The sequence below is a fragment of the Lissotriton helveticus genome, chromosome 8 (genome assembly GCF_964261635.1).
Source record: "Lissotriton helveticus chromosome 8, aLisHel1.1, whole genome shotgun sequence".
Taxonomy (NCBI): domain Eukaryota; kingdom Metazoa; phylum Chordata; class Amphibia; order Caudata; family Salamandridae; genus Lissotriton; species Lissotriton helveticus.
The window spans coordinates 918,472,964-918,499,668 of NC_136069.1; the positions used below are offsets into that span (position 1 = coordinate 918,472,964).

At 43.9% G+C, this 26,705-nt stretch overlaps 1 protein-coding gene across 4 annotated transcripts in view; it reads left to right on the forward strand.

Moving 5' to 3' along the window:
* The window catches only part of TBC1D23 (TBC1 domain family member 23), a 656,146-nt gene that overhangs the window by 283,243 nt on the left and 346,198 nt on the right, over window positions 1-26,705 (forward strand). For all 4 annotated transcript variants that reach the window (XM_078657742.1, XM_078657744.1, XM_078657743.1 and 1 more), the window contains exon 12: window positions 20,255-20,297. In XM_078657742.1, coding sequence (XP_078513868.1) covers window positions 20,255-20,297 — 43 coding nt within the window. The remainder of the gene's footprint in view (window positions 1-20,254; window positions 20,298-26,705) is intronic.

Below are 26,705 nucleotides of genomic sequence, written 5' to 3' on the forward strand. Positions count from 1 at the left end.
TTGGCTCCACCCCCCTGCCAGGCGACTGATGACTCTGTGCTTGCCTGGGACTTTCCTGGCCCGCCTCCTGCCGGGCAGCTGATGGCCCTGCCCCTGCCAGTGACAATGCTGGCTCCGCTCCTGCTGAGCGGCTGAGGACTCTGCCCTGCCCAGTGAATAGGCCAGGTGCTTCGGCCTGGCAACACCCACAACAAACCCAGGATGGGGGGAAATTCCCCTGCATGGACAAAGGGATCAAAGCCAAAAAGGGGTATAAGAGAAGGACCCCTGAACCAAGAAATCAGATCACTTCTGACAAGGAAACCTGAACCAAGGACAAGAAGCCTGCTGATCTAAGGACTGCCTACCCCTTCTGCCAGAGTGCTGTTTGTTGGGGGAATCCTGCATTGCTTCTTTATTTTTGCCAAGGAACCAGGAGAGAGGAACTTTGTGTGTACTCTCACTCTTTGCTGAGAAAATCTCCAAGGGCTGGAAGAGTGCCAGTCTCCTGTTGAAGTCACAGGGCTAAAGGACTTCATCTGCTTAAAGTGCTATTTGCTGGGGTTTGTGAACCCAGCACCTCTGAAAGAATCCAGCAATCTCGACGCCGACGGACGCCGCCGAATCCAGCTCGACATCGTGAGTAACGGCTCCAGTGTCCCGCTTCCTCGACGCCGGCCGCCGGGCCCGATCGACGCCAGCAGCAACGCCAGTGAGTAGTGAGTTCGGCTCCAGCTCCAAGTGACCCCGTGTCTGCACCGCTGCTGATCGCATCGACTTCGAGCCCTCTCGACGCCGTGAGCGCTGCTCACTCTTGCAACATCGACATCGACGACGCCGTATCCTGCTTCATCCCGTGAGCGCTGCTCCCGCCTGACTTCGGTCGACGCCGCTGCAGATCGCCCCGACTCCGAGGCCCGATCGACGCCGAAGACGCGACGCCGGACATCTCGACGCCGCTGATCATCGAGTGCTTCACTTTTCCAAGGTACTGTGTTGTTGGGGTCTGTGCGACTCCGGGCTCGACGTAGCGCTCCTCGCGGTCGACGCCGAACCTTTGGATTAACTTTGCCTCGACGTCGTGTGACTCCCGTGTGGGTTACATTGTTGCCAAGAACTGTGTTTTAGAGAAGAAGAGTTGCTTTTGATACTAAAGACTTTGTGCTAAGAAGAAACCGTGCTTGAACTATTATTTTTCCTTCCAAGAGTATTTATTAAGACTGTGGTATATTTTTGTCGTTATTTGGTCTTGTGCTAAACCTTATATAAAAAATACTTATTTTTATAATACTACTGTGTCGTGTCCATTTGTAGTGTATTCACTTTATTACTGTATGTGGTCATAAATGCTTAACGCACTGCCTCTGAGATAAGCCTGTCTGCTTTGCCAAGCTACCAAGGGGGTGAGCAGGGGTTATCTAAGTGTGTGATCTCCTTGCCCTGACTAGAAAAGGTGTGTCCCTATTTGTCAGAAGTGTATACCTCTGCCAACTAGAGACAGCCGCTTCTAACAGTTACTAAGACATAGGGCCCACTTCTCTTGAGGCTCTTCTGGTGATGGGCAGTAAAGTTTTTTGCAAGATCCATTGTTTTAGGGAAGTGTGAAAGCGTGCTCATTAGCGGTAGAATTCAACCATCTGCAAATGAAAAGCAGTCTCTGCCCTTTTACCACTTCACTGAATAACCTTAAATTGTTTCCAAGCTTAAATGCAAAAAATCACAGACTGAAACTTTATTTTTTTGTTTTAACTTTTTACATTATTACCTAGTGACCCCTTTTTTTGCAACAGCTAGTCCTGGCATTTCAGGCTCCTCAGTTCTGCATGCTGACATTTGTAGTTTATTTTAACATTGCAGGTAGTGGCTTGAGATGCAAACATGAGAGGTGTTGCTGTCTAAAAAGGCAGGAATGTCTGAGAGTCTCGAGCATGACATAAGAACACTTTGACGGCGCTCAATTAGAATTTGGAGGATGTGCAACATCTGCCAAAAAATGGCAGATTTCCTGACAAACTTGCAATTCCTCTGCTTTATTAGAATATTTGAAAGCGACAGGTTCCCATTGTGGAGCCCCTGCTGGTTCCACCAGTGGAACCCTTTGACCCGGAGTCCGTCCTCCACTGAGCTGTTTGTCAGTGCGTGACAGAATATCAGCTATATATAGGTAACCAAAGAAATGACCCACACATGCTTGGAGAAAACTCCCAGAGTATCACAGTTTTTTTTAATTTTTTTTATTGATGACAATCACCAACTTTCAGGAGTTTATATTTGCAAAAATAATACTTTACTGTGCCAATGCATTAAACATGGTGCCTGCTCTGCAAAGCTTCACTGACTTTAGTGGAGTCGATCTTGCTCAAGGCACATATGCCCCTCCTTCCCCCACAGCCTTGGCTTTTTCCAAGTATAGCAAATGATCTTCCTCCAAACCCGAGGATGGCATCCCTCCACTGCCCTGGTGGACAGCCCAGAGTAGTATAAATAAGCTTATGTTTTCGAAAGCGTAGGAATGTGTGACCTTCTATTTCTGAACAGTCTTTCTTCCTTCTGTACACAAGCTTTGATCACTTTTTATGCTTACCAGGGCAGCGGCCATTTTAAGACTTTGTTTATGGGTTACGGTCTAGTTTTCCTGGCTTCCCATGTGCTGCTTGCATACAACTTACAGGACATCCACTCAACTCATGACACTTATTTTCCATACTGCATACTGCCACATATACTATATTGCTACTTCAGGTTACTAAATTTAGACATCTGTCTGTGACAGTTTTTAATTAAGTTACATTTTTCAGAGAGATTAGGGTATTTGTTTTTTAATTGCACTATTTTTACCTACATTAGGTTTCCTTGAATCTTACAAGTGGGTTTGTTTTGTTTGAAAGTTTGATGGCTTATTGTGACCGAATAGGCCCTCAGCAGTCTTTTTTCTACTTCACGGCCTTTCTTCTATTTCTACGTAGTCTTTCTTCCATCTCTACACTTACCATGGCTGCCATTTTAAGGATTGACTGAAAGGTTGCAGTCTGGTTTTTCTTACTTCTCCTGTGCTGCCAATATTAAACTGAGTGCACAGTATGTGTGGAAGTGCTCATAGACTCCAAGCCAGCACACCCATCCGGGACAAAAGAAAGTTCAACTCATCTTAAATATTCCTCCAGGAAACTTTTTAGCTTCAAAATATGAACACTCAGGTTTCTGCTGATACAAAAGGTAGTCTTGAGAAATGTAAGTTGTTGAAAAATATTGTCACTAAGACACCTTAGACTGATCTTTTTACCTAATCATGAAGATGGCTTATGTTGCATTTCATACTTAACTCTCACTAGTTCTATAACAAGCAAGACTACTGTAACCCATGTTTCTAAAACCGAGCCACCTCTAATGAAAGTGGGTTATATTAATGTACGTTCTTATGTGTAACTTGCTATGGAAATCTATAATGCTATTTACTTGCATAATTTCTCTTTTTTGTGCTTTTTTGAGACCTGGCTGAAAGGAGTAGAAACCAGTATCCTCCTGTTTATGCCAAATGAGTATTTATTCACCAGATGTGACAAACTCTCCTGAAAGCACAGAAATGAAGTCACCATTATATGTAAACAATGATATTAAACAGACCAAATGCCAGAATTTTAACATTGTCAATGCAGAACGTTTCTTGACAAATTTTGCAATTAAACTTAAAATGTCCTCTATTATTCTAGTATACCACCCCCCCCCCCCCCCCCCCCCCCATAGAAGCAGCTTTTCTTTCATATCAGAATTTGCAGAACTAGCTTTGGGTGTGTCCAGTACACACACAAACTGTCTTATACCAGGTGATTTTAATTTCCATTTTGATTGCACAACTGACTGCATCTTCACTGCTTCTGGGTCACATGATTGATTGTAATATCACTCGGATAATCAATTCCCACACCCACTTTGGTTGTCACGTTCTAGATCCTGTTTAGCCATCAACTAACCTGGTGATTCTGTTGAAGTTATTCCCCAGCTCTTGTCTGACCATTTTCCTTTACCTCTAGTTCTCTAAAACCCGTCTAATGTCGTAAGGAATTTAATCTGACCAAAAAGCTGTAGACCATGGAAGAAAATAGATCAGCTGATTTTAATCAACTCTTTTGTTGATGTCCCGTTTACTCCGGTCCAGAAATAGGTTATTCACATTATGTTACCCGTTTTGCAGCTGTTTCATATACAATGATCTCTGTAAAATTGATGACGAGTCGGTAATATCGCAAGGAAGCACTTTAGTTTTCTGAAGCGTTAAAATCTCTCAAACTCAGCAGGCATAACTAAAATGTAGAGTCCATTATGATCTCCAATCAAAACCAATTAACAATGTCAAGTCTTGAACATACAAAAAGACAATCTTTGCATACAAAAACAGTTCACCACACTGATAATCCCAGCAGTAAACAATGAGAACTCTTCTGAGTTTTTGAGGAACTGTCTTCTCCTCTGTCTTCCCCACCCCACCCTGTATCCCACCCCCTGAACGTGTTCCACAATCCTTTTATGAGCTAGCGTCCTTTTTTCCCCACAAAAATACCAACATTAGAACTTCTATGACAAGATCTCTCTAGAACTGACTCAGAGATTGAACTTCCTGCCCAGCTGCTTATTCATACCAGTACTGATAAACCTTGCCTAAAGCAGTTCTGCTGTCCTTCGTCAGATGATTTTGATACATTTTTCATTCATTCAAAATCTTTATTTCGGTTAAGATGTAACCATAAAAGACATACATGCAATGTTTAAAACAAAACCAAATTATCTATTCCGGCCCATTTTCCCACAATTCATTTTAGACCAATTGAGATTCATTCACAAAAAATTGCGCTTATAAAACAATAAATACATTTGTATATTTAAAACCATAGTGCAATTCACCACTCTTAATAAAATATTTACAATATTTACAATCACGGATTTAAAAATGATATTTCATTGGAGCATAGTTTATATATGTATTAATACTCCCCTTTCCTAATAATAGAAAAATGAGAAAAGGTCCAAATTTTTATGACAATTGCATTATGTAAAACTTACTGAAAGGCATTACAGCTTGAGACCCTGTCTCTTTCGTACTATCGCCACAGAGAAGAGGTATCTGCTCACACTAAAAACCATTGGTTGCATTGTTTCGGTTCTAAGAATTCTTTCCGCCTCACAATAGCGCCTAAATCCCAGGAGGCGGCAGATAGGTTTTATGCACTTTCTCCTCAGGTATGTGTATGCTGGACAGAAGAATAGTAAATGTGCTTCATCCTCTCTGGCATTACTATTACATAATTCACATCTAGCCAGGTCATCCTTCCCTTCATTACCCTCATGACATGCCCATCTCGCGGTGTTAGTTTGCAATATGCCATATCGAAACTTTAAATACATTGATTTGGCTAGGCCTGGTAGAATCTCATCCATAAAGGGTTCGAATCTACTCTCTGTCTTCATTCCCAGGTACTTGAGAGTTAAAACCCCCAAGTCCAGGTTATGTAGTTTTGAATCTAAGACAAACGCCCAGTATCGTTGCTTTAGCAATTTTTTGCATCTCAAAGTAAGACCCTCAGGATCCACCCAGTAGTGGCTCAGCCCCAGCTTAAACAACCAGTCCTTGATATGGTTTAACCATACCAACTTCGTGGTGTTTTTTATTTTCATAATTTCTTTCAGGGCTTCTCTGTAGTCTACTAGTTCATCTGTTGACCAAAGGAGGACCCAATACAACAGGGGTCGTAAAGCCGCATGGTCATCAGCACAATGAATGTCCAGGTCCATTGTGAGTGGGAGTAGGGGTGTGCACCGTGGGATCGCTAGGATATTCTTGAGAAAGGTGTTCTCTTGAACCATAAAGGCGTGTTTGGCTGCATGGCCCCATAACTGCCCCATAAAGTGAGGCCGATTGTGCTTTATACTTATACAACTTAAAAGCTGGAGTGACAGATTTCGAGTAACTAATCTTGTGGCGCCTTGTTATTGGTGCCAAATTCTGTGAGAGGATCATTTTGCTTTTATCTATCTGGGTTTTCCAGTTTAGTTTAGCATCTATTGTAATACCTAAGTAATTAAAATTCTGGACATGTTCAATCAATTCCGCGTTCACAGTTTGTCTTTTTAAAAGTTCTATGGGGATTAACCGCCATATACTTAGTTTTTGACGAGTTAATCTCCAATCCTTTAGCGTCACAGTAAGACCGAAAGGTATCTAGTAAGTTTTGCAGTCCTTTGGGTGTCTGTGAAATTAAGATGGTATCATCTGCGAATAACAACGCGGGCACATAGACACCACCCAGCTTGGGAGAATCGTGCTCGCAGCCCAAGAGGGTATCTGGTATATCATTAATATACAAGGAGAACAGTGTTGGTGCCAGCACGCATCCTTGCCTGACACCTCTATTTGTTAATACAATCTGACAGTTCTCCGTTTGGGCCCCATCTCTCCCTGGCGTTGTTGGCCTCGTGCAACCTGACAATCTGTCCCAATATTTCCCCAGGAACACCCTGGTCCCTCAGTCTTGACCAGAGTAAGTTTCTAGGGATCAGGTCAAAGGCTGCCTGAAGGTCAACGAAGGCCACATACAAATGTGCCCCCTTAATTTTAATGTATTTCCAGGTGATGCATAAAAATCTGAACACCTGGTCAATTGTACTAATCCGTTCTCTAAAACCTGCTTGGTATTTGGTTAAGGTGCTAGTCTCCTCAATCCAAGTACCAAGCCTATTTAAAACCTGCCTCGCAAATACTTTCTGTAGAACGTCAATTAGACTAATTGGTCTATAATGGGCCGGATTTGTACGATTCCCCCTTTTTGAAAATTGTTACAATCTCGGCACTCCGCCACGTATCGGGAATAGGGGCACCCTTGGCAATATCTTTACAAGGGCAGTTAACATATGGGGCCCATAACATGTTTTCATGCTTCCATAGGTCCCCCGGGATCCTGTCCGGTCCAGGTGTCTTTCCCGGTTTAATCGCTTTAATGGCTTCAATAGTTTCTGCCAAACTAAAAGACAGGGGTGTAACACTCCGGTTCGGTCCTGGGTCGTCAATAATAAATGTAAGTTCAGTATTACTAGGGGAGTATAATTTCGAAAAATAGGAGACCCAAACATTTGCTTCAAGGAACCTATCCCTACCGGGGGTTCCACCTCCGGAGCCCTTAGCAATCAGACCCCAGAATAAGGCCTGATCATTTGCCTTGCACGCCTCCAATAGATCAGACCTGTTTTTTTCCTCCCAGCGTTTCTCTGCCTTAGCTGTTAAGCTCTTATAGCACCTCCTTTTCTCCCTCAGTGCTTGTACATTGTTGTTCTTTGCAGCCATTATAAGTTCCTTTTTGGCATTTCGGCAGCCTTTATCATACCATGTGTCCCCTTTCGCCGAGTTTAGCTGTCCCCTTTTTATTCGCTTATTATTTCTGGTCAGCAATTCCCCCAGTCCTGAAGAGATGTTTCCATGAATTTGCATAATGGGGATTTCCTGTACTGTGGAGTTAGTATACGGGGAAAACTGATCAACATACAATTCATAGATTTTTTTAACGATAGTATCGTTTCCCAGTACTACTGGCCACTTCAATGCTCTACGATTGTATGAAGTCAAAGATTCAATATCAGTATGATTAGGACAATCTCTCCCCGTGGGCGACAGATTGAATAATGACTTATTGAGCTTCAAAGTAAGCGGGTAGTGGTCACTCTCTACACGATTCTCCACTACAAGATCATTTACCTCCGGCCAGAGAGAAATTGACACCATAATATAATCAATGTGGCTATTACAGCTACCCCTCTTAAAGGTTGGCTGACTTGGGTTGTCTGATGGAAGACGCCCATTACAAGCGCGTAAGCCATACGTAGTAGTCAGACGCTGTAACTGTGCTGTCGCCACTGAGCATGGCACCGCCCGGCTGGTTTCAATTCCCGGAATATTATTAGCGCTGTCCTCTAGCTCAAGGATATTTTCTAGGCCTATTATCGGATTAAAATACCCCCCAACAAATACCAACGTTCCTTGACGTGCAGTAGGAGCCGCACCTCCTGTGGAGCCCTCCCGCTCCCGCCTGTCCCCCGAAGTCCCTTCTCCCGTCGAGCTCCTGCTTTTTAAATAATGTAAGTCTGGATCTCCTTTAGATCTGATCCCAGTGCATTTTTTAAACCAATTTTTATTCATTTTAATTCCGAGTAGTACATACGCAAATTGCCAGCAGTTTGAACAGCATTACATAGCTAGGTGTATAAAAAAAATACCAACTTGAGTCCTGAGCATCTATGACGTCATATTAAACTCTCCAGGAGTGACTGGTTCAACATAGAACAGTAAAACAGTAATAACTGCAAGTCACAACATTTGCAGATATTGTTATAAGCATCTCAATTTGCTGTTCCTTTGAGTGCGCCTTCACATCTAGCCTTAGTCTCGTTCCGGAGATGTGCAATGTGCACGCCGAGTAGGTCCACCCCCTTACTTAGTATGAATTCAGGGAAAAATATAAGGTCTATACCATACAGAGTCTGCTGCCCTCAATCAGGGAGACTCTATTTATTCTCCTGCAGCTCATGGAACAAAACCTCCCAGTCTGCAGCCACGGGGACTCTGCGCAGCCCTATGATCTCTTCTTGCCTTAGCGCAACACCTTTAGCCCTGACCCATTTCAGCAGCGCAGTGCCTGTGTTTTATCCAAGTAAGCGTGGCTGCCTTCCAGTGCATGATGATAGTTCTGGGTACTTCAAGAAGTGCTAGGGCTACAAAGCGGTTTACAGCACTGCCTGCTTTTTTGTGCTTAAATATCCCAGTGCATTTGTTACACAGTATATTGTTTCTATTAATAACGTGCTGCCTGACCGGATCGAATTGTCTTTAAAAATTGAAGTGGTCGCTAGTCCTCTTAAATAACGTATTGCTAAACCATTATTTAAAAAGCTACTTAGATAATTCAGATTCCCAAAATTATCTTCTTGTCACTCTTTGGCCTGCAGCAGTTAAAATCAAGGACAGCATTTCAGCTTCTCAAATATGCAGTCCTTTTAATCCTCCTCAATCCTGGAGGAATCCCAGGTTGGTTTCCTTCCGAACAAAAGCACAGAAGATGCACTAATAGCCATGAAAGATGATCATCTGAATTCTGGCAACAACCATTACTCCTGTGTCCTGATATTATTGGACTTATCTGCAGGCTTTAAAATAGTCAATCCCCTCCTGTTAGCTGGAGTGGCCAAACAAGGCATTTGCCCTCCTGCTCTTGATTGACTTAAATATTTTCTGAAAAATCATTCTCAAACAGTTCGGTTACATTCAATGTGTCTCGGAGCCTTCATTTTTAGCTACAGGAGTTCCACAAGGTTCAATCATTTCTCCTTTTCTTTTGAATGCTTCTATTAGTCCTCTTTCATTCAATCTAAAACATTTTGGGTGTTCCTTTTATTCACATGTGAATGACAACAAGCTAATATTTGAACTTAATAGAGATGGAGCTGTTTCTAAACATCTCCTTTTTTGTCCACAATATATTAATGTCTGGATAGAGACAACTGTGTAAGGATAAATATGGAATACACAGAGGTCCTCTTGGTGGAAAGAGATCTATGATCTGGCCTTCAAACCTAGGTTTAAAAACCCCAATCTGTAGTTGAGTCTCAGTTTCATACTTAATTAAGTTCTCTATTAAGATACTCCAGTTTCTTCAGTGCTATCCTTTTGCTTCAACATCTTTAAATCTCTGAAACCTATTCTTCTATTGCGGTCAGAGAATGCCAGTAGCACAGTGACTGTATTCTCCATAGGTTTGCAACTACATTTTTAAAATGCTTTATATTCAGGTATATCCAAAGAGGAGGGGGCATGGCCTGACGCTCATGGGGTGAGCAGTGATGCTCTGAGATCCTCTCGGCCGGCCCGTATCCAGCATCACCTGATTCCCTTAGAACTAATCGAGTGCCCTAAACCTGCACAGCACATTACCCTAGTACGGATGAGATGCGGTGTCCTGAGACCACAGCACCTACATTGTGGGAGAAAACAGAGTGTGTCTGTGACCGTGGAATTTTTCTGGCCTTCACCGCTACACTTGCACCTTGCGTGGATCATTGATCCCCTGACTGGGACTTGCTGCCCCGATAAGCCAGCGCTTCGAGAAGATGGCAAGAGGCAGCCCATACCTTCCCCTGGCTACAGGAGGGAGTGTATACTAGGGGAAGGACTGAGAGGAATCTGGTTATCCTAGCTCTGATAAGACACAGTGTAAGATGGGCATATCCTCCCATAGAGAGGAGCAGGACCTGGTGACGATGTATACCTTATTGATTGGTGAGAGGAATTCACCGCCTGCTGGTAGGGCCCGCTGGGGACCCCACACTGCAGGACATACTCCAAGCCATAAATGCCTTCCCGCAAAGTGCTAGAGTTTAAGATTGACACTGTTGTCACAGACTTGAGCCTCTTGCAAGACGACTATAAGCGTATTGCGGAGAGAGTCCCCGCAAATGAGCAGACTCTGGGGAAACTCCCTCCTGCCATAGGGACAATGCAGGAACAACTAAAGGCAGTGGAAGCTAAGGTTAGGACATTGGAAATTAGGGCGAAAGATGCATAAAACCGCTCCCGCCTCAACAACATTTAAGTAGTGGGGGTACCTGAGAAAGTTAAGGGCGCTGACATGGTGGTGCTATATGGAACACTGGTTGCGCACAGAGGCAGCTCCTGAGGGCCTCTCATTATTCTTTGATCTGGAGAGGGCACACTGGGTCCCGGCAAGATCTCCTCAGCCCGCATCTCCCCTGAGACTAATCGTGGCAAGACTTCTGTATCATAAGGATCTGGACTATATCTTAGCACCAGCACGACAGGAGCTCAGAGTCGACAATGCCACAGTGTGGATTTTCCCAGACTTCTCCAGAGCGGTCAAAAGGCAAAGAGCATGATACCAGGAAGTTAAAAGGAAATTACGGCAGCAGGTATTCAAATATGCGATGCTGTTCTCAGCAAAGTTACAAGTAGTGACCCCAGAAGGAGAGCAGTTTTTCAATTCCCTGGAGGAAGTGTGGGACTGGTTGGTAGACCAGAGAGGACCAAGGTTCTACGCAAGCGTAGAACAGTGGTGTGGGCGACAAATTGGTTGGCTTTGCAAGCACTTAAAGCAAAGCTCTGCCGCCCCTCCTCTGGCTGAGGTGCAGCTCGGGCTGCAAAAGGTGATGGAGGTCGTGGCCTAGCTGAGTGAGAGACAGACTAACTTGAGATCACCAGGACAGAGCCCTCCCACCCAAGAGTCTGATTCGCAACCAGAGTATAACGCTTCAGAGGGCTCTAGTCACCAGGAACTGCACTATTAGCAGCCAAGGAAGATGTGGCGGTACAGATAGAATGGCTCCGATGCTTTGACTACAGACAATACAAGGACAGAACACATGTGGAGCAAGATAAATCTGTCTCCTTACTGGCTTGGCTAGCTAACCTAGATAAATGTAGCTCGACAATAGTGGAGCTGGAGAATGGAGAGGGTATTAGAATATACTCGCAGGAGGGGATAAATGACATATTTGGTCGCTACTTCGCAACACTTTATGCTAGTTCCCCCACATGAGGAACAGGGGAAATGCAGGCTTTCCTGGAGGCATTGCCTCTACTGCGGATCACGGAGGAGGAAATAAGGGACCTTTTTTTTGGGGGGGGGGGGAGAATATGTCACCCGACAAGAAATAGCGTCTCCCATCAAACATATGGCACACAATAAAACCCCAGCCACGGACAGTTTCCCGGTGGTGTATATGCAGCAGATAAGGAGATCAGTTTTCTGCCGGGTACTACCAGAGAGTCCCTATCTTAAAACCGGGTAAGCCTGCCCATGACAGGTCGGCCTACCGTCGATGCTTAACACAGACTACAAAATCCGGAGCACGTTTTTGACCAACTGACTTTTGCCCTTCATGACTAAGTTGATACATGTAGACCAGGTGGCTTTATCTGTGGCTGTAGCACACCAGTGAATATTCGACGAATACTGACCGTTATGGGGGCTGAACAAGCTCACCAGGGAGATGCAGGATTCTTCCCGATAGACACAGAGAAAGCTTTTGATAGCCTTGAGTAGAATTATTCCTATGAAGTTATGGCACGCATGTGGCTGAGCAGGGATATCGAGTAGACTCGATTCTTATATGCTCGCCCTACTGCTAGTGTGCGCACGGGGAGCATTATCTCAGAGGGGTAGCTGGTGGGACGCTATTGCTAGCGAGCCATTGGCAGCTGCAGCAATATCTGGATAATTTTACAGGGGATTGAGCATGGGACGGTGTTAACTCTACTTTGGGGTCAAAATATATCATGACTGGGCTGACCTCTTCGAGGGCAATGTAGAGCGAGCTCTCCGTTTGAGAACATCCGTTCCCTTCTGACAGACCCTTTTGCTCTCTGTAGCTGTCAGGATAGCACTCCTTAAAATGGTGGCCCTCCCTCAGCTTTTATATTTTGACGTACTTCCACTATAGGTTCCATAGGCATTTGTTAGAGAATTTGATTTTCTGGTCCTGATGTTTGTTTGGGGGTAGGGTGGTGTGGAGTGGCGCTGACGACGATGCAGCTGCTGGTGTGCATGGGCGGATTGGTGGTCCCTTACTTCGAGGCCTATTATTGCGCAGCCCAGTTGCAGTGGCTGGCCCGGGGGATGGTGCAGAGACGGAATGCAGACAGGGCACCAGGCTCACTCGTACGGCCTTTACTTGATCTCTTGCCGGTGTTCCTCAGAGTACTCAGACCGGCTGGGGGTGACTCGCATGAGTTCAAAGTACAGGCTAAGTGCTGGCGCTGAGGGTTACAGAAAGTGTGGGTTCGGATCCCCATTTCCCCTGACTTTTCTTTGGACAGGCTGAGGGCACTCCCACATGGTGGTAACTGGTGGGACCTGGACCTTTGGATTGATGCTGGGGTGACGAAGATGGGTAATCTTTACAGGAACACTGAATTGCTCCCCTTTGAAGAATTCCATGCAGAGTTTGACCTACTTTGACGACATTTTTTGTTGCACAGAGCACGCACGACAGCACTACGCAAACACTGGCATACAGGGACAGCTGATCAACTGAACCCCCGTTGAAGCAGAGCTGCTATTATATGTCTCACTCTGGAGGCCCCACAAAAGCAGTCTCTTGCCTGTACAGAGCATTACACGCAGATCAACAACGCCCATTGGAAAAACTAATCTCTCAATGGGAGGCAGATTTGGCCGCCCCGATCACGTCAAAGGACTGGTACAACATATTAGCCAGCAAACCCATGGTTTCCTGAAATGCGCTCTTTAAGCTCATAATTTATTGTTTCCTACATAGGCCCTACCTGATCACAGTGTATAGGCAGATACTTTCAGATAGCTGATGCAGCCTGTCCTCGATGCGGGAAAGAGAGGGCACACATACTTCATATGTTTTGGGCATGCCCGAGGCTGCATGGGTTCTGGGAAGGAGTTTTGCATGCGGTTGAGGAAACTATATAGAGAGAGGTCCCACATATCCAGGGTCACTGTTTAATAGGATGGTTTCCCCATACATCTAAGACTAAAGTCACAAGCAAATTCCAAGACCTGGCATTTCTCCTGTGAGATCATGAGGAATTGGAAGACACCGGGGGACCCCGCCTCCATAAATGGAGGTGAGAAATGATGAAGTGGGCAGGATGTGAGGGCCGAATATTGCTGAGCGAAGCTAGAAGGGAGATAGGAAACATAGATGTGGCCCGAGCCTGGGAAGCTCTGATAGATGGCCTGCCCAATCCCGAACCAAATGCGCTTGAAAGATCACCTGTGAGATTCCCATGAGTGTCCTCTGGCGATCAAACTCCCATACTGCTTACGTCTGACACTTTGACTTTTAAACAAACATGGAAAAGATAGGTTTACCTAGGACTTCCCTAGCCCTCCTTGTGTATAATGGAGAACTGTTTCCTACACCGCAAATTAAGCCAGTTCATGCTCTATAGTACTGTCTCATGGGGGGAGAGGGATTGTTTCTTGTTAAGTATTAATACTATACTATTGCCATGCTTCCGTTCTATGTACGTACAGCATAATGGCTTCGGAGCCGACCTCGTCAAAAAAATTGTAACGCTTGTGCTGCTGGATGTACAAAACCAATAAAATCAGTTTAGTTACTTTCGAGATTACTTTTCTTACACAAAGTAGTATGCCTGGATATTACTCTGGGACATTTCCTGCAAACAGGTGAGTAAAATCGTTTTTGTTAAATAGTACAATTTTAAAGAATTTCTTTACGTTTTCAGATTCCACACAATGCTATCCAATGGAGGAAAATAGTGTTATTGGTTTTAAGGTAAATATTTGGTAGTGGGAGTGGAGGTTCTGAGGGTAGACTCAGGGGTCCCCCAGGGTCATGGATGCACTCTTGTTACACCATCAGCTGCACTAGGGTGGCCAGGGCAGAGTGCTGAGGCTCAGTGGGGGATAGTGGGGGACCTGGAAGTCTCTCCTGTAGCCGGCCCTCTCTCTAACTTTAGAGTGGGGTCCCTAGTGGACCAGCTGGCGCCTGATGAAATTCTACTTGATTTCCCACCTCTTACATATGAGGCTTTTAGCAAACTAACGAGGGAGATTTCCTCTGGTTCTCCCCTAGACCCTGTTCCTCTTAAGATCTGGTAGGAATTTGAGACGGAACTTTTCCCTTCACTCCACCTTATTTGTTATCAGTCACTGGTGACTGGTACTGTTCCAGTTCAATGGAAGCGGGCGTTAGTATCTCCTCTGCTAGAAAAAGCCCTCTCTTGACCTAGATTCCGCGAAAAATTATCGTCCCATCTCCCTGCTACCGTTTCCAGCCAAGATTGTTGAACGATTGGTCAGTAACACCCTTTCCAACCATTTGGAACATCATCAACTCCTTGATACCGATCAATTCGGTTTCCGGCCTGCCCACGGAACCGAAACCGCCCTCATCACCGCTATGGACGAACTTCAGAGACGTGCAGACAGAAATCAGGCAGCGTTTTTGATCCTGCTTGATATGTCTGCCGCCTTTGACACTGTGAACCATAAGATCTTGCTGCAACGGCTATTTGAGGCGGGAGTAAGAGGATCGGCATTGCAGTGGTTCCACTCTTTTCTGCAAGATAGGCAGCAGGCGGTGTCTATCCCCCCTTTCCAGTCAGCTTTTACCACGATCTCGCATGGGGTTCCCCAGGGCTCTGCAATCAGCCCGATCCTCTTTAATCTTTACCTTCGACCCTTGATCACACTTATCAAAAGCTTTAATATTAAGATTGTCAACTACGCTGACGACACACAGATGATCCTCTCCTTGGAAGGTGAGGAATCTACATCTGTGGAGGTTTTCCACAACTGCCTGCGTGACATATCACGTTGGCTAAAAGACAACTCCCTCCAATTCAATGCGGGGAAGACGGAGGTGCTGGTCAGCGCCGGAACTAAGATCCCCCGGCCATTCCCAGATAACTTCTGGCCCCCGGAAACAGGGACCACTGTCCGGCCAGTGGAATCAGTCCGCAATCTGGGGGTCATGATGGATCACAGGCTCAGTATGGAGACTCACATACAAAAGGTGACTACCTGCTGTTTTGCCATCCTCCGCTCCCTAAGATAAGTCCTGCCTCTCCTACCTTCACACGCCCGCGCCCAAGTGGTAAGATGCACCATCCTCAGCAGACTGGACTATTGTAATGCCCTTCTGCTTGGATCCCCCGGATTCTTGCTGGATAGGCTCCAAAGGGTCCAGTCCGCTGCTGCTAAATTGGCCTTGGGGCTCCCGAGAAGAGCACACGGGCCATCCTCTCTGTGTAAACTCCACTGGTTACCGGTGAGACAGAGGATACAATTCAAGGCCCTTTGCATTGTCTTTAGGGCTCTTCACGGCATTGGCCCCGCGTCTTTTCGATCGAAATTTGCCTGGTACACCCCGACTAGGCATCTTCGTTCTTCGGAGGCCAAGCTTGCAGTCATTCCCAGATTTAGGAAAGTCAGAGCCGGAGGTAGATCCTTCGAGGTTGCAGCCACCAGACTCTGGAACTCTCTTCCTTCCGACATTAGGCACACCTCTGAACTTCTCCCATTTAGGAAAAAGATCAAAACCTGGTTATTTTCCACGACAACTGCCTGATAATTCACGCCCCTGTGACCATTTCCCGCTCTTCTGATCTAGTCAGCGCCAAGATGCCTGTAATGGTGGTAGTGCGCTTAATAAATTCCTAAAATAAATAAATAGGGGGCCTAAGGTTGGTGGCTGCTGACGAGCAGGCTACTTGGTTGTGGGAACAAAGCTCCTTGACTTTAGCTTAGGACAAATGGGGAAACAAAGTAGCATCAAAGGTTCACCCTCAGCGGCACTAGGGTGGCCTGGTGCAGGGTGCTATTTTGAAGTCGGGTGCCCTGTTGTTTGCAATGGGGAACCTCCGGTTTGCAAAGGCACTGCAGGCTTGGGAACAAAGGTCTTCTGGGTGCGACCACCACTTCGAGAGGTAAGTTGGGAATTTGGGGGTTGGCACTGTAGGTTTGGTCACCCAAGGCTGTGGGGCGTCTGGTGGAGGGGTAATTTTTAGAGTCAGATCTTCTTACCAGCTCCTGGTCGCGGTTGGGAGGACCTTCCGAATTTAGGCTGCAGGCGTCGGCTTGAGGGAAGTCAGGGGTCGCCGGATCTCGGGTCAGGATCGCCAGGGGGACCTCCTTGTGGTGTTAGCCCACTCAAGCTCGGTTCCTGGACGGCGGTTGCAGAGTGGTCGGACTTGCGGTGTCCGGCCGAAGCCAGAAGTTGCAGATGAACAAATCCAGTGTTCACAGGAGACAGTCTTTGTGGTTGAAGGCAGGCGGGTCCTCCACGGTTTTCAAGGTTGCTGGCTGCAGGACACACCGGGATTTCGCAGGAGCAGGGTCAAGGTGGAGACAGGCCGGCAGGGCTAGGGCCAAGTCAGTGGGCGTCTTTCTCTTGTTAGCTTCTGCACGGCTGTTTGGTCCTTCTTCTTTTCTTGTAGTTTCTTCTGGTCTGAGAAAGCAAGGTTAAGGGGTGCCCCTAAATACTAGATTTAGGGGCGTTACAGGTAGGTAAAAAGGGTTGGACTAATCGGTCCCTTCCCTGGGGTGGGTACACCCCTATTATGCCACCCTCCAGTGGGAGGGGGGTATTAGCCTTTCCCTGGTTGGCTGAGTCCCCCCATCTGCAAGATGGTGGGGACTGAGAGTTGTGCTTCACCTCGCCTCCCCCACATGAGGGGTGGAGTTGGCAGAGGTGGGCACACATCTCTTCCTCACTTTTTCCGCCGGTTCTCCCACCCAGGCTGCAAGCCTTTGAAGCTTCCCCATCGTGAACCCTCCCGATCCCCGGGGAGGAGGCTTTGCACCTTGTCCCAGGATGTGTTTCAGGCCCCAGAGAGCAGCATGCTCTCGACCCAGGGGTCCAGAAACATGTCTGGTGGTGGCAGCTGAAAGCAGCATTTACAAACAGGAGGGGAGAGGGTCAACAACTAAACTCCACCACCCCGAACCCCCTAATCATCACATGTAAACACATAAAGGGGTGGGGAGAAAGAAGCCCAACTAAAGATGAAGAAAAAGGCTATGAAAAATCATAAATTTTTGAAAAACTGCCCTCACTCACATACAAATGTATGACATGCTTCATCATCGGGCCTGCTTACAATACGCCCCCGCGTAGCCACACTGGCATCAGTGTGGGTTTAATGTGCTGAGAAGTTTGATATCAAACTTCTCAGTTTTCAGTGTAGCCATTGTGGGGCTGTTGAGTTTGTAATGACAAACTCACAGCACCATATACTCTTAATGACAGCACTGCACTTACAATGTCCAACAATGGACTTAGACACTGTAGAGGTATAGTGCTCATGCACCTGTACCCTCACTACTGGTATAGTGCACCCAGCTAGAGGGGTGACTTATCTACGCCAGGGCAGTGGGTTGTAGGCATGGCACACAGAGATGTGTGCCATATCGATGCTTCACTTTGTTCTGCACCAAAACTCTCAGCCTGCAAAGACAGTGTGTTAGTGTAATGGTACAGAACCTATATGGGTGGCACAATAAGTGCTGCCGCCCTTAGAGGCCTTCTCTGGTCACAGTGCCCAGGGTACCTGTGGTACCATTTACCAGGGGCTGACCTGTGGCCAGAGATGCCAATTGGGTTTAGGCTTCAATGCAGTTTATGGAAAGAACATATGCCCTGGGTACCTGATTAGCAGGAGCCCAGGGCACACTTAGTCAAAGCACATCCGCAATCCAGCAAAAAGTGGGGGGCAACCATGCAGAAAGAGGGCAGTTTCTCACACACTGGCATCCAGCTAGCAAAAGGATTACCTTCAAAGTATTGTGCATTATTCATTAGTAATACATTCATCCGCTCCAGCCTTTTCAAGACCGTGCATTACCTTTCACACAACTCAACAATTATTGCGCTCTTCTAACACAAATATTTTACACATTCCCCTTTTTTAAAAGAATTAGACTTGGTGTATTTTCCTTTACTGTGCTTGCTGCTAAGGAATTAAATCAGCTTTCACCATTTCTTAGACACATTTTTCCACTCTCATTGTTTGAAAGCTAAAAACTGTACTTTCTTCCACTTAATGGTAGTGTGTGAGGTTTTCCATTAATCATAGTGTTCGAGCGTTAGTGCCATGAGACTTGTGTTTAAGCTTCGGCAGCATGAAACCTTTGGGTGTAAGTGCGCTCTTTAAATCCAAATAATATATAACGTGACATAACAAAGTATTACGCATCGCAAATTTCAGGCCCTGGTGTACTGGAGTTAAGTCTTGACATATGGGGTGCAACTATGGCAGTTAAAAAAAAATTAATGGGGTCAGTCCTGAAACCTGATCTGCCTTCCTTGGTATGCAGTGAAAGTACTGGAATATTTAATTACTTCATTTTCAGAGCCTTTGGCTTTTTCAGAAAATATATTTAAAAAGTGTGCTTTGAAATACACATTTAACCCCATTTTTTTCTAAAGTTTCTAGGGGAGAGCTCCTTGAACTCTCCTAGAAGAAATCTCTCACTTTTTTTGTTCCCTGTAATTCAAGGCAAGAATAACGCCTCACCACTTTCAAAGACCACCAGCCACCACAGATGAGCAGAAGGGACAGAGAGCTAAGAGGACACTCTGTGTGCGGGGTGAAGGGGGTGTCGAGAGGCCAGGAGCAGAGATTTGGCAGTGAAATTAAAAGATTGTCCAAGCTCGAAATAGACACAATTGCATGTGATGGTCCTCTCAGGGAATATATTTATAAGAAACTACTTAAACCTTATGCACACTGCAACAGATAGACTTCAGAACTGGGGTCCATAGGCTAGTGCTGTATGTTCAGGTCCTGTTTAGAGCCACGATTAGGCTTAAACCTGGTAACAGGATTCACCCAAAACTCCCCCAAGTTATCCTGAATTCTTCACCGTGCATAATTAAAATCCTGGACTTCTAGGTTGTGGCAGTGATGTGTACTATGAACTTGCGTAACCTACCCTTCTTCTGGTACCTTTCTTTCATAGAACAGTCTGACAGAGTTTCTAGTCACTGTGATGCAGATAGTGGTAAACAAAATGTGGAAACTGGAAGATGTCACTGTGAGTGATACAGATTATGTAGTTATGCAAATGTGTGCATGTGGAATTTGGGCTGGAGAGACACTTCATACGAACCCATGGCTCTATATTGTATTTTGTTTCTTCATTTGACATTGTATTTGCTAAAAGAAATACTAATACATTTTCATAAGGTTGCTGTAACCCCACACCATTCAACCACATAGCAAGACCAGGCTTCCATGCAATGGTGATAAAATGAGCATCGTTCAGTTGAATAATAGTAAAGTGTTTTTTACAGCATGCCAATAATCAGCACTGCTGTAGCAGGCACTTAATTAAAGACCACTTACTCCCATTACCACAACTGGTTTTACCTTCTTGGAAGAAGCTCCATATTCACTAAATGTATTATAACCTGACCTGTGCTATTGGGGTATATAGCAAATGGTGGCTTTGAGGCAAACTGCAAAGCACACACTTGCTCTCAGTGGCACCAGGCGGCATGTTGGAGGGAATTGGCTATTTTAAGTATATCTACGTCAAAATGCCATGCTATATTTTCATGGGTATGTAATTATTTTTCTGTTCTTATCAAAGTTGACATCCTATGGTGTCCAAATCTTATTAAAGTTGAAATGAATTAAGATAATTAAGGTACAAAAAAGAAACAAGAGTTACCTTATTTCATTGTATGTTTCAAATTAAGCTTTCTCTTCTTTTTTCAGAAAAGCAAAGAGTACATCAGCATTGCCAAAGGTGGATTTATGGGTAAGCTCTGTTTTGATTTCATCCCATTACCTGGTGTCATTCTGCCAACACAAAATGTCTATCACTTATTTATGTTGCTTCTAACTGGGCATCCTTTAGTGGGATTGTATGTTTTTGAATAAGGCACTGTTTAAGATACAGTGGCTACCATGTTCTCATTTTCTCAAATGTGTCCCTCACAGTAAGTTATTGAAATATGCTAATTGACCAGGAAATGTCATAATGGCCATTTCGATCATGCTCTTTGAACCTTGCAAAATACAGAATGCGATATGACATCTTGGCTGTGGTTCTCTTTGGAACCAAAATGCTCAATGAGTTTCCCTATGTTGCCTGTTTAGCCCTATGTTTATGGGTTGCTTCGATATTTAATGTTTCATGATGAATTTGCGTTTAGTCTAAAAAGCGTAGCATCTCTTCACGATACATTGAAATAATGTATTCTACACGTTTGTCCACATTCATTCTGTTAAATGCTTTGTCTAAATAATGTATTCGTTATTTATAATGAGGCGACATTATAAACCGTATTCAATTGCAAGATAACTTTCAGGGAACTTTGTAAAACGGGGCTGCTTTAGGTTTTGCGTTAGCTCATGACTACAGAAAGAGAGAATATAGAGGGGGGGCTTTCAGTGTTAATTTTCTCAGTTATACATTTTGCATTGTGATTTTGCCTTGGTCACGGGATGGAGAAAAGTAGTCCATCTCAGCAGGCACACTGTGGAGCTTTCCAGAGATGAGGCGGTTGCAGCAGGTGCCTCACCAATGGTTCCCTGTACAAATGGTGCTCCAGGGACTCTGTTAGACTCCCCTGTAGAGGGCATATGCAACACACGAAAAAAAGCTAATGCAGCTTTCTCGTTCCTTGCTGAAAGTGCTCCTCTGGACTTTACGTGGCACACTATGGTATGGATTGATACAGCTGAGTGAAGGGGCGTCAGCGCCGCCCAGTTTCCAGCACATCTAGGAATGGCTAACTTCTTCAAGGAATGGGGAAATAGCTAGTCCATGAGATTGTTTTTTGTAATTGAATATTAGTCACAAAATCTTTCATCTATAAGCTTTTTTTTCTCAATTCACGTACCATTTTTTTAACATCATTACTCTACTCGCTGATGTTTTCGAAAAATATAATTGACACGTTCTAATATGTACCAATGTTACAGTGGTTTAGCAGTATAGTTTCACAGTTCATAAATAAATGACAACAAAGCAGTCTTCTGGTTAGAAAGGTTGCATTTGTTGCTATGCAGATACATGGAGCGATGCACTACCTCATTCGTGCTAGTTCTCGGCAGATGCGCTGCACTTATTTTATGATTTGTTTTAACTCTTGGAAAGGCATTATGAAACATGTTTTTTTTGTCAGCCGGATGTAAAAAGAAAAAAAAAAAGCACCCCCTTTCTTGTATTTCCCTACCTGTAGTCCTGCTATAGTATAGTAACTTATGTGTGTATTGTGAAGTTTCAGGGCAACCCTAATTGGTGGCAACCTCTGCAGAACCTCACTGGCTTTGGCTAATAGCTGGGGTCTAGTATAATCCGTGCCTTGGGATGTATACCTCGACATGGTTTCCAAGGTCAGGAAATGAATTCATCCTTGCTACTAATAAGTATGCTAACAAGATGAGGGTGTTTGGGAGCTTTCATGTCTAATTACAGACCGTTTTTAAGACACCTAGGTCTCATTTAAGCAATAATAAAAGCCCAGCGAGAGGTACCTAAAAAAATCGGGAATGCAATTTCATATTCTCAAAATTATTTTTATTAGTTATAATATATAAATCTCATCAATATCAAACCAATGTTTGTTTACTCATCAACATGAAATAAATATTTGAATCAAATATGATTAATCTTTCAGTACAATTTCATTTGATTAAGAAAAAAATAGTATTGTACATAAATAATGAAATGAACAAAGAAAACACACAGCCAACTCTTTTCACAACACCTGTCACTTTTTCAAGGTGGTAACGAAAAAGAAAATGGATGTAATTGCAGCAAAATTATCTAGCAATTATCAGTCAGTCAGTCAAAATACTTTATTTCGATAAATCAATATCATAAAAAGACAATAGCACAATACAAATATTCACACCAAAAAATACATAATTTATTAATTAATGAATACAGAGTAAAATCATGATTCATTTACATAGTCTATATATTTACAAATGAGGTATAAAAATATTTTCTATTATAAATACATGTTAAAATAGGTTAAAATACCATAAAAAGAGGTCAGTTAAATCAGTCGAAATAATCACATACAGATTACAGTGACACAAAACAATTTCATAAGGTAGGCATTCCTCTGGTATAGACATTATATAATTACATCAATTACAGAGCCATGATGGAAGAATTGTTAATCATGTTCCTCTTCTTTATCCTAACAGCCCCCACTAGAAAATTTGCAACATGGAACATAATCCTTGGGGTGTGCAATAACTGTAAAAACAGGAGAGCTGGCTTGACTTGAATAAATCCTGCCTCTTTAAAAATTGGAATCCGGTATTTAGTTCTTACTACCGTGTAGTGTCCACAGAACATCAAAAAATGAAATGTGTTCTGGGTCGAAAAATTATCACAAGTACACGGCGTCGCATTGTCTGGGGTACTCCAAGTTGGAAAATGACCGAGGTTCAAATGGATCAAATTAAAGCGAAAACGGGTTAAAAGAAAACGGTGATAGGGTTTGTTCACAGTCGTTAAATACAGTTCTGGGCCTGCTTGGGTGCTCATAATAATGCTAGCCCTCACCGTTGGTTTCTCTAATTCCATTTGTTCCCTCTCCAGACTTAGCAGTTCTCCCATCATACCTTTAATCAGAGCAATATCCCTAGTTGTTATAGAGGCTGGGGAAAAGAAGAGCTCTGGTCTCCCTAACTTTACAAGACTGTCTTTGATATAGGCTAGCCACGGAATTTTATTGACTCTATCTAGCTGCAAACAGTCTTTTAGTATGCTATGGTTGAGGGGGATTTCTTGGTTCAACCAAGTCTTTAACCATGTTAAAACAGGAGCCACTTTAATCAAGTCTGTAATATATCCTACTCCTAATTCAGTGTGGATTGTATATGTTGGAGTGGACTGTGGAACTGAGAGAACAGCTCTTAAGAATTTATTCTCAGTGATCTGGATACCATCAGGGGAACAGTATCCCCAAATTGCACTCCCATAAGTGGCCACAGCAAGACATTTCGCTTTATATATTTTTATCAATGTTGCTATTGGCCTGGCTCCCAATTTTTTCGCGAAACCCTGTAGTGCAGAGTCTGATCTTGCGAGGGAAATATTTCTATTTTTTAACTGGGGACCCCAAGTACCTCTCTCGTCAAATGTAATCCCCAGGTATGGAAAGGTGGCTACTCTACATAGCTCTTGCTTGCCACATATAAACGTTTTTAAAAACTTATTTTTATTTCCCTTGCCCTTTATCATAATTTGAGACTTCCTTACATTTATTTTTAAGTCCAAAGAACCCATAAAGTCTTCCAACACCAGTCCGTGAAAGCAAAACGGCGTCATCCGCGTATAGAAGAACTGGAATTCCAAGTTCACCCACACGAGGGACGTCAAGAGTTGCCTCCTTTAGGGCTGGTTCTAGGGCGTTTATATAGATGGTAAATAGGAGGGGTGCCAATATGCACCCCTGCCTAACCCCCCTTTCAGATTTAAAATGACTCGTACATCGACCCTCCGAGGTAACTCTAACTGACGCTATAAGATCAGTATGCAAGTCCGCTAAAAGATTAACAAGTGCCCTATCTAGGCCCATCTTTATTAAAATTTGCCACAATTTTGAGCGATTTACAAGGTCAGAAGCAGACGAGAGGTCCATGAACCCCAGGTACATGGACCCCTCCTTGGCCCTGGTGAATTTATCTACCAATAAGTGAAGATTAAGACCTTGATCTATCGTACTCCTTTTTGGTCTAAAACCATACTGAACATTTGATAGGACCCCTTTCTCATTTAACCAATCATTCAGTTTGGATAAAATAACCCGACCCAATATTTTCACTGAAGAATCAATCAGTGAAATCGGTCTATAGCAGGAGGGGTCTTGCCTGTTACCTTTTTTAAGGCCGGGATATTGTCCTGTTTGAGAACGTTAAAAACATTACATAAAACTTTAGACCAAAATTTCGGGGCACATTTGAAGACATCTCCTGGTACCCCATCAGGGCCCGGTGCCTTGTTTTTCAGGTTCAACTCTATTGCCCTTTCCACTTCTATTGCCTCAAAGTTCATGGCAAAAACCTCTGCATTTTGTGATTCCCCCACCTCTACTTCAGGGGTAACAATAGGGACATCTGCACTACTAATTCCAGCATAGATCTGTTCAAAGTGATTGATCCAGCCCTCGTCTGGGATATTCGCATCAAGGGGATTATTCTCGTCCTCGGAAAAAAGTGGCTGATTTATGATTTTCCAGAATAAGCCACTGTTTTTTAATGTTCCAGGGTCGAGAAGTTGGTCCCATGCTGTATCTTTCAAATCCCTTTTTCTTTCATAGATAGCTTTTTTATATGCAGTCCTTGCTTTAGTTATATCAACACGATTTTTAGGCATGGCTTTCAGTGCTTTAAGTAACTCCCCATGCGCCTTCGTGCATCTTTTGTCGAACCATCTTTTTCCCAAGAGTGGCTTCTGCCTAGAACCAATCTGTAAACTATGGTTTATTTCTAAGCAGATGTTGTCAAACGCCAATATAACCTCTTTATTCTCAACTCGATTCGCTAAGCATACTGCAACTTCATCCTCCACTTTAGACAAAACCTCTGGAAGAAATGTATCAGGGATTATTTTTGTCCATTTTAACCTACGCTTTTGATCTTTAGCGGCAACATTAAGTCCCCCTCTGTTTGTCACCGTTATTAATGAAAGTAGGTCTGTGTGCCTCACTTCAAGTAAAACATGATTATGATCACTAAACACTGATACCTCTGTATAATAAGTTATGACATTTTTCAACAAAAAAGAAGACATAAAAATATAATCTATGATGGTGCCATCATCATTTCCTTTAAAGGTAGGGGACCTACTTGTACCTTTCCCACAGCCTGTCTCATATAGATTCCATCTTGCAAGAAAGATTTCAAGTAACTCTCCTCGCCTAGTGTGTTCCATGTGGGTTGGTAAGGAGAGGGGAGGACCTTCATCATCCTGACTCATACGTGGCTGGGTGCAAGGGTGAATATTAAAGTCCCCTAATAATATTAATTCAAAAGTATTTCCATTTGCGCTATAGACTGACAGAAATGTATCCAGTACTTCCAAATTGTGACTGGTACATTCATTTGAGTTAGAATTATAAAAATTAACCAAAAGAATCTTGGCCTTATCCTGAGTGAAAGTTCAACAATCAAACAATTTTCACATCCCGAAAAACACTCCACTAGTTTACCTTTTACGTCCAGTTTGAAAAGGGTTAATAATCCTCCCTTAGCTCTTCCTGCAGCACTACCAATTGCAGGGTTACAAAAGTGGCTGTAGCCATCCAAAGAAAAACTATTAAATTGATCCCATGTCTCTTGTAGGGCAATGATGTCAAAAGATTTCAATGTCTTTAACCAGTAAGCATTTCCAATTTTATTCTTAATACCCGCAACATTCCATGTAGCAATTTTTAATGACGGTACCGGTGATTGGTCAGTGCTCCCCTTGGTAATAGGCAGTCAATCGTTTTCCTCTAAAGAAGATAATGCTGTGTAACGATTGTATAACGGTAAAGAATAATCAAATTGCCTATTTGCTAACTGGTAACAGTACCTATCCCCAGTGTTTTGACATTGTTGGGCATTTGAAACATTTGAGACACGACCTGCCACCTCCCCTCTGTGCCCATTTACTGGATACCTATGTTGGAGCGGTGTTGGACATTTCGTATTATCCAAATGATTATAGAAAAAGCCAAGGGGTCTAGCACATACAGAGTTTTCCTCAATTGGTAAAGATGCTGCTCAGAGGAGAACTGTTGCCACATGTTGGGGATGCCAATCCAACTGACTCTGCGAGTAGATATTATATCATTAGAAAATGCGAAAGGAAACCCACAGTTCCTGTTTAACCATGCAAGTGTTTTGTTTTTTAAGGCTGCATGGGTTTCTAGCCTAGAGTCAGTCAGACGAGAGTCAACCTCAGGAACGTTTGTTAGTACCACTGTGTATGGAACACACTCCGGTGGCAGATTTACTGGGTTATTCCTCCTAGGCCTACTTCTCCCGCCCATTTCTCCCCCAGCCACAGACTTCTGGCTAGCAGTATGTGTGTAGCTGGCTGTACTGATGGTTGTACTAATGGTTGTACTATTGGTGTTCCCCCCGAAGGTAGAGTAGAGGGTGGAATTTTCTGTGAACGGGAGGCTCGAGGGTTCTGTACAGTGACCGCTAACCC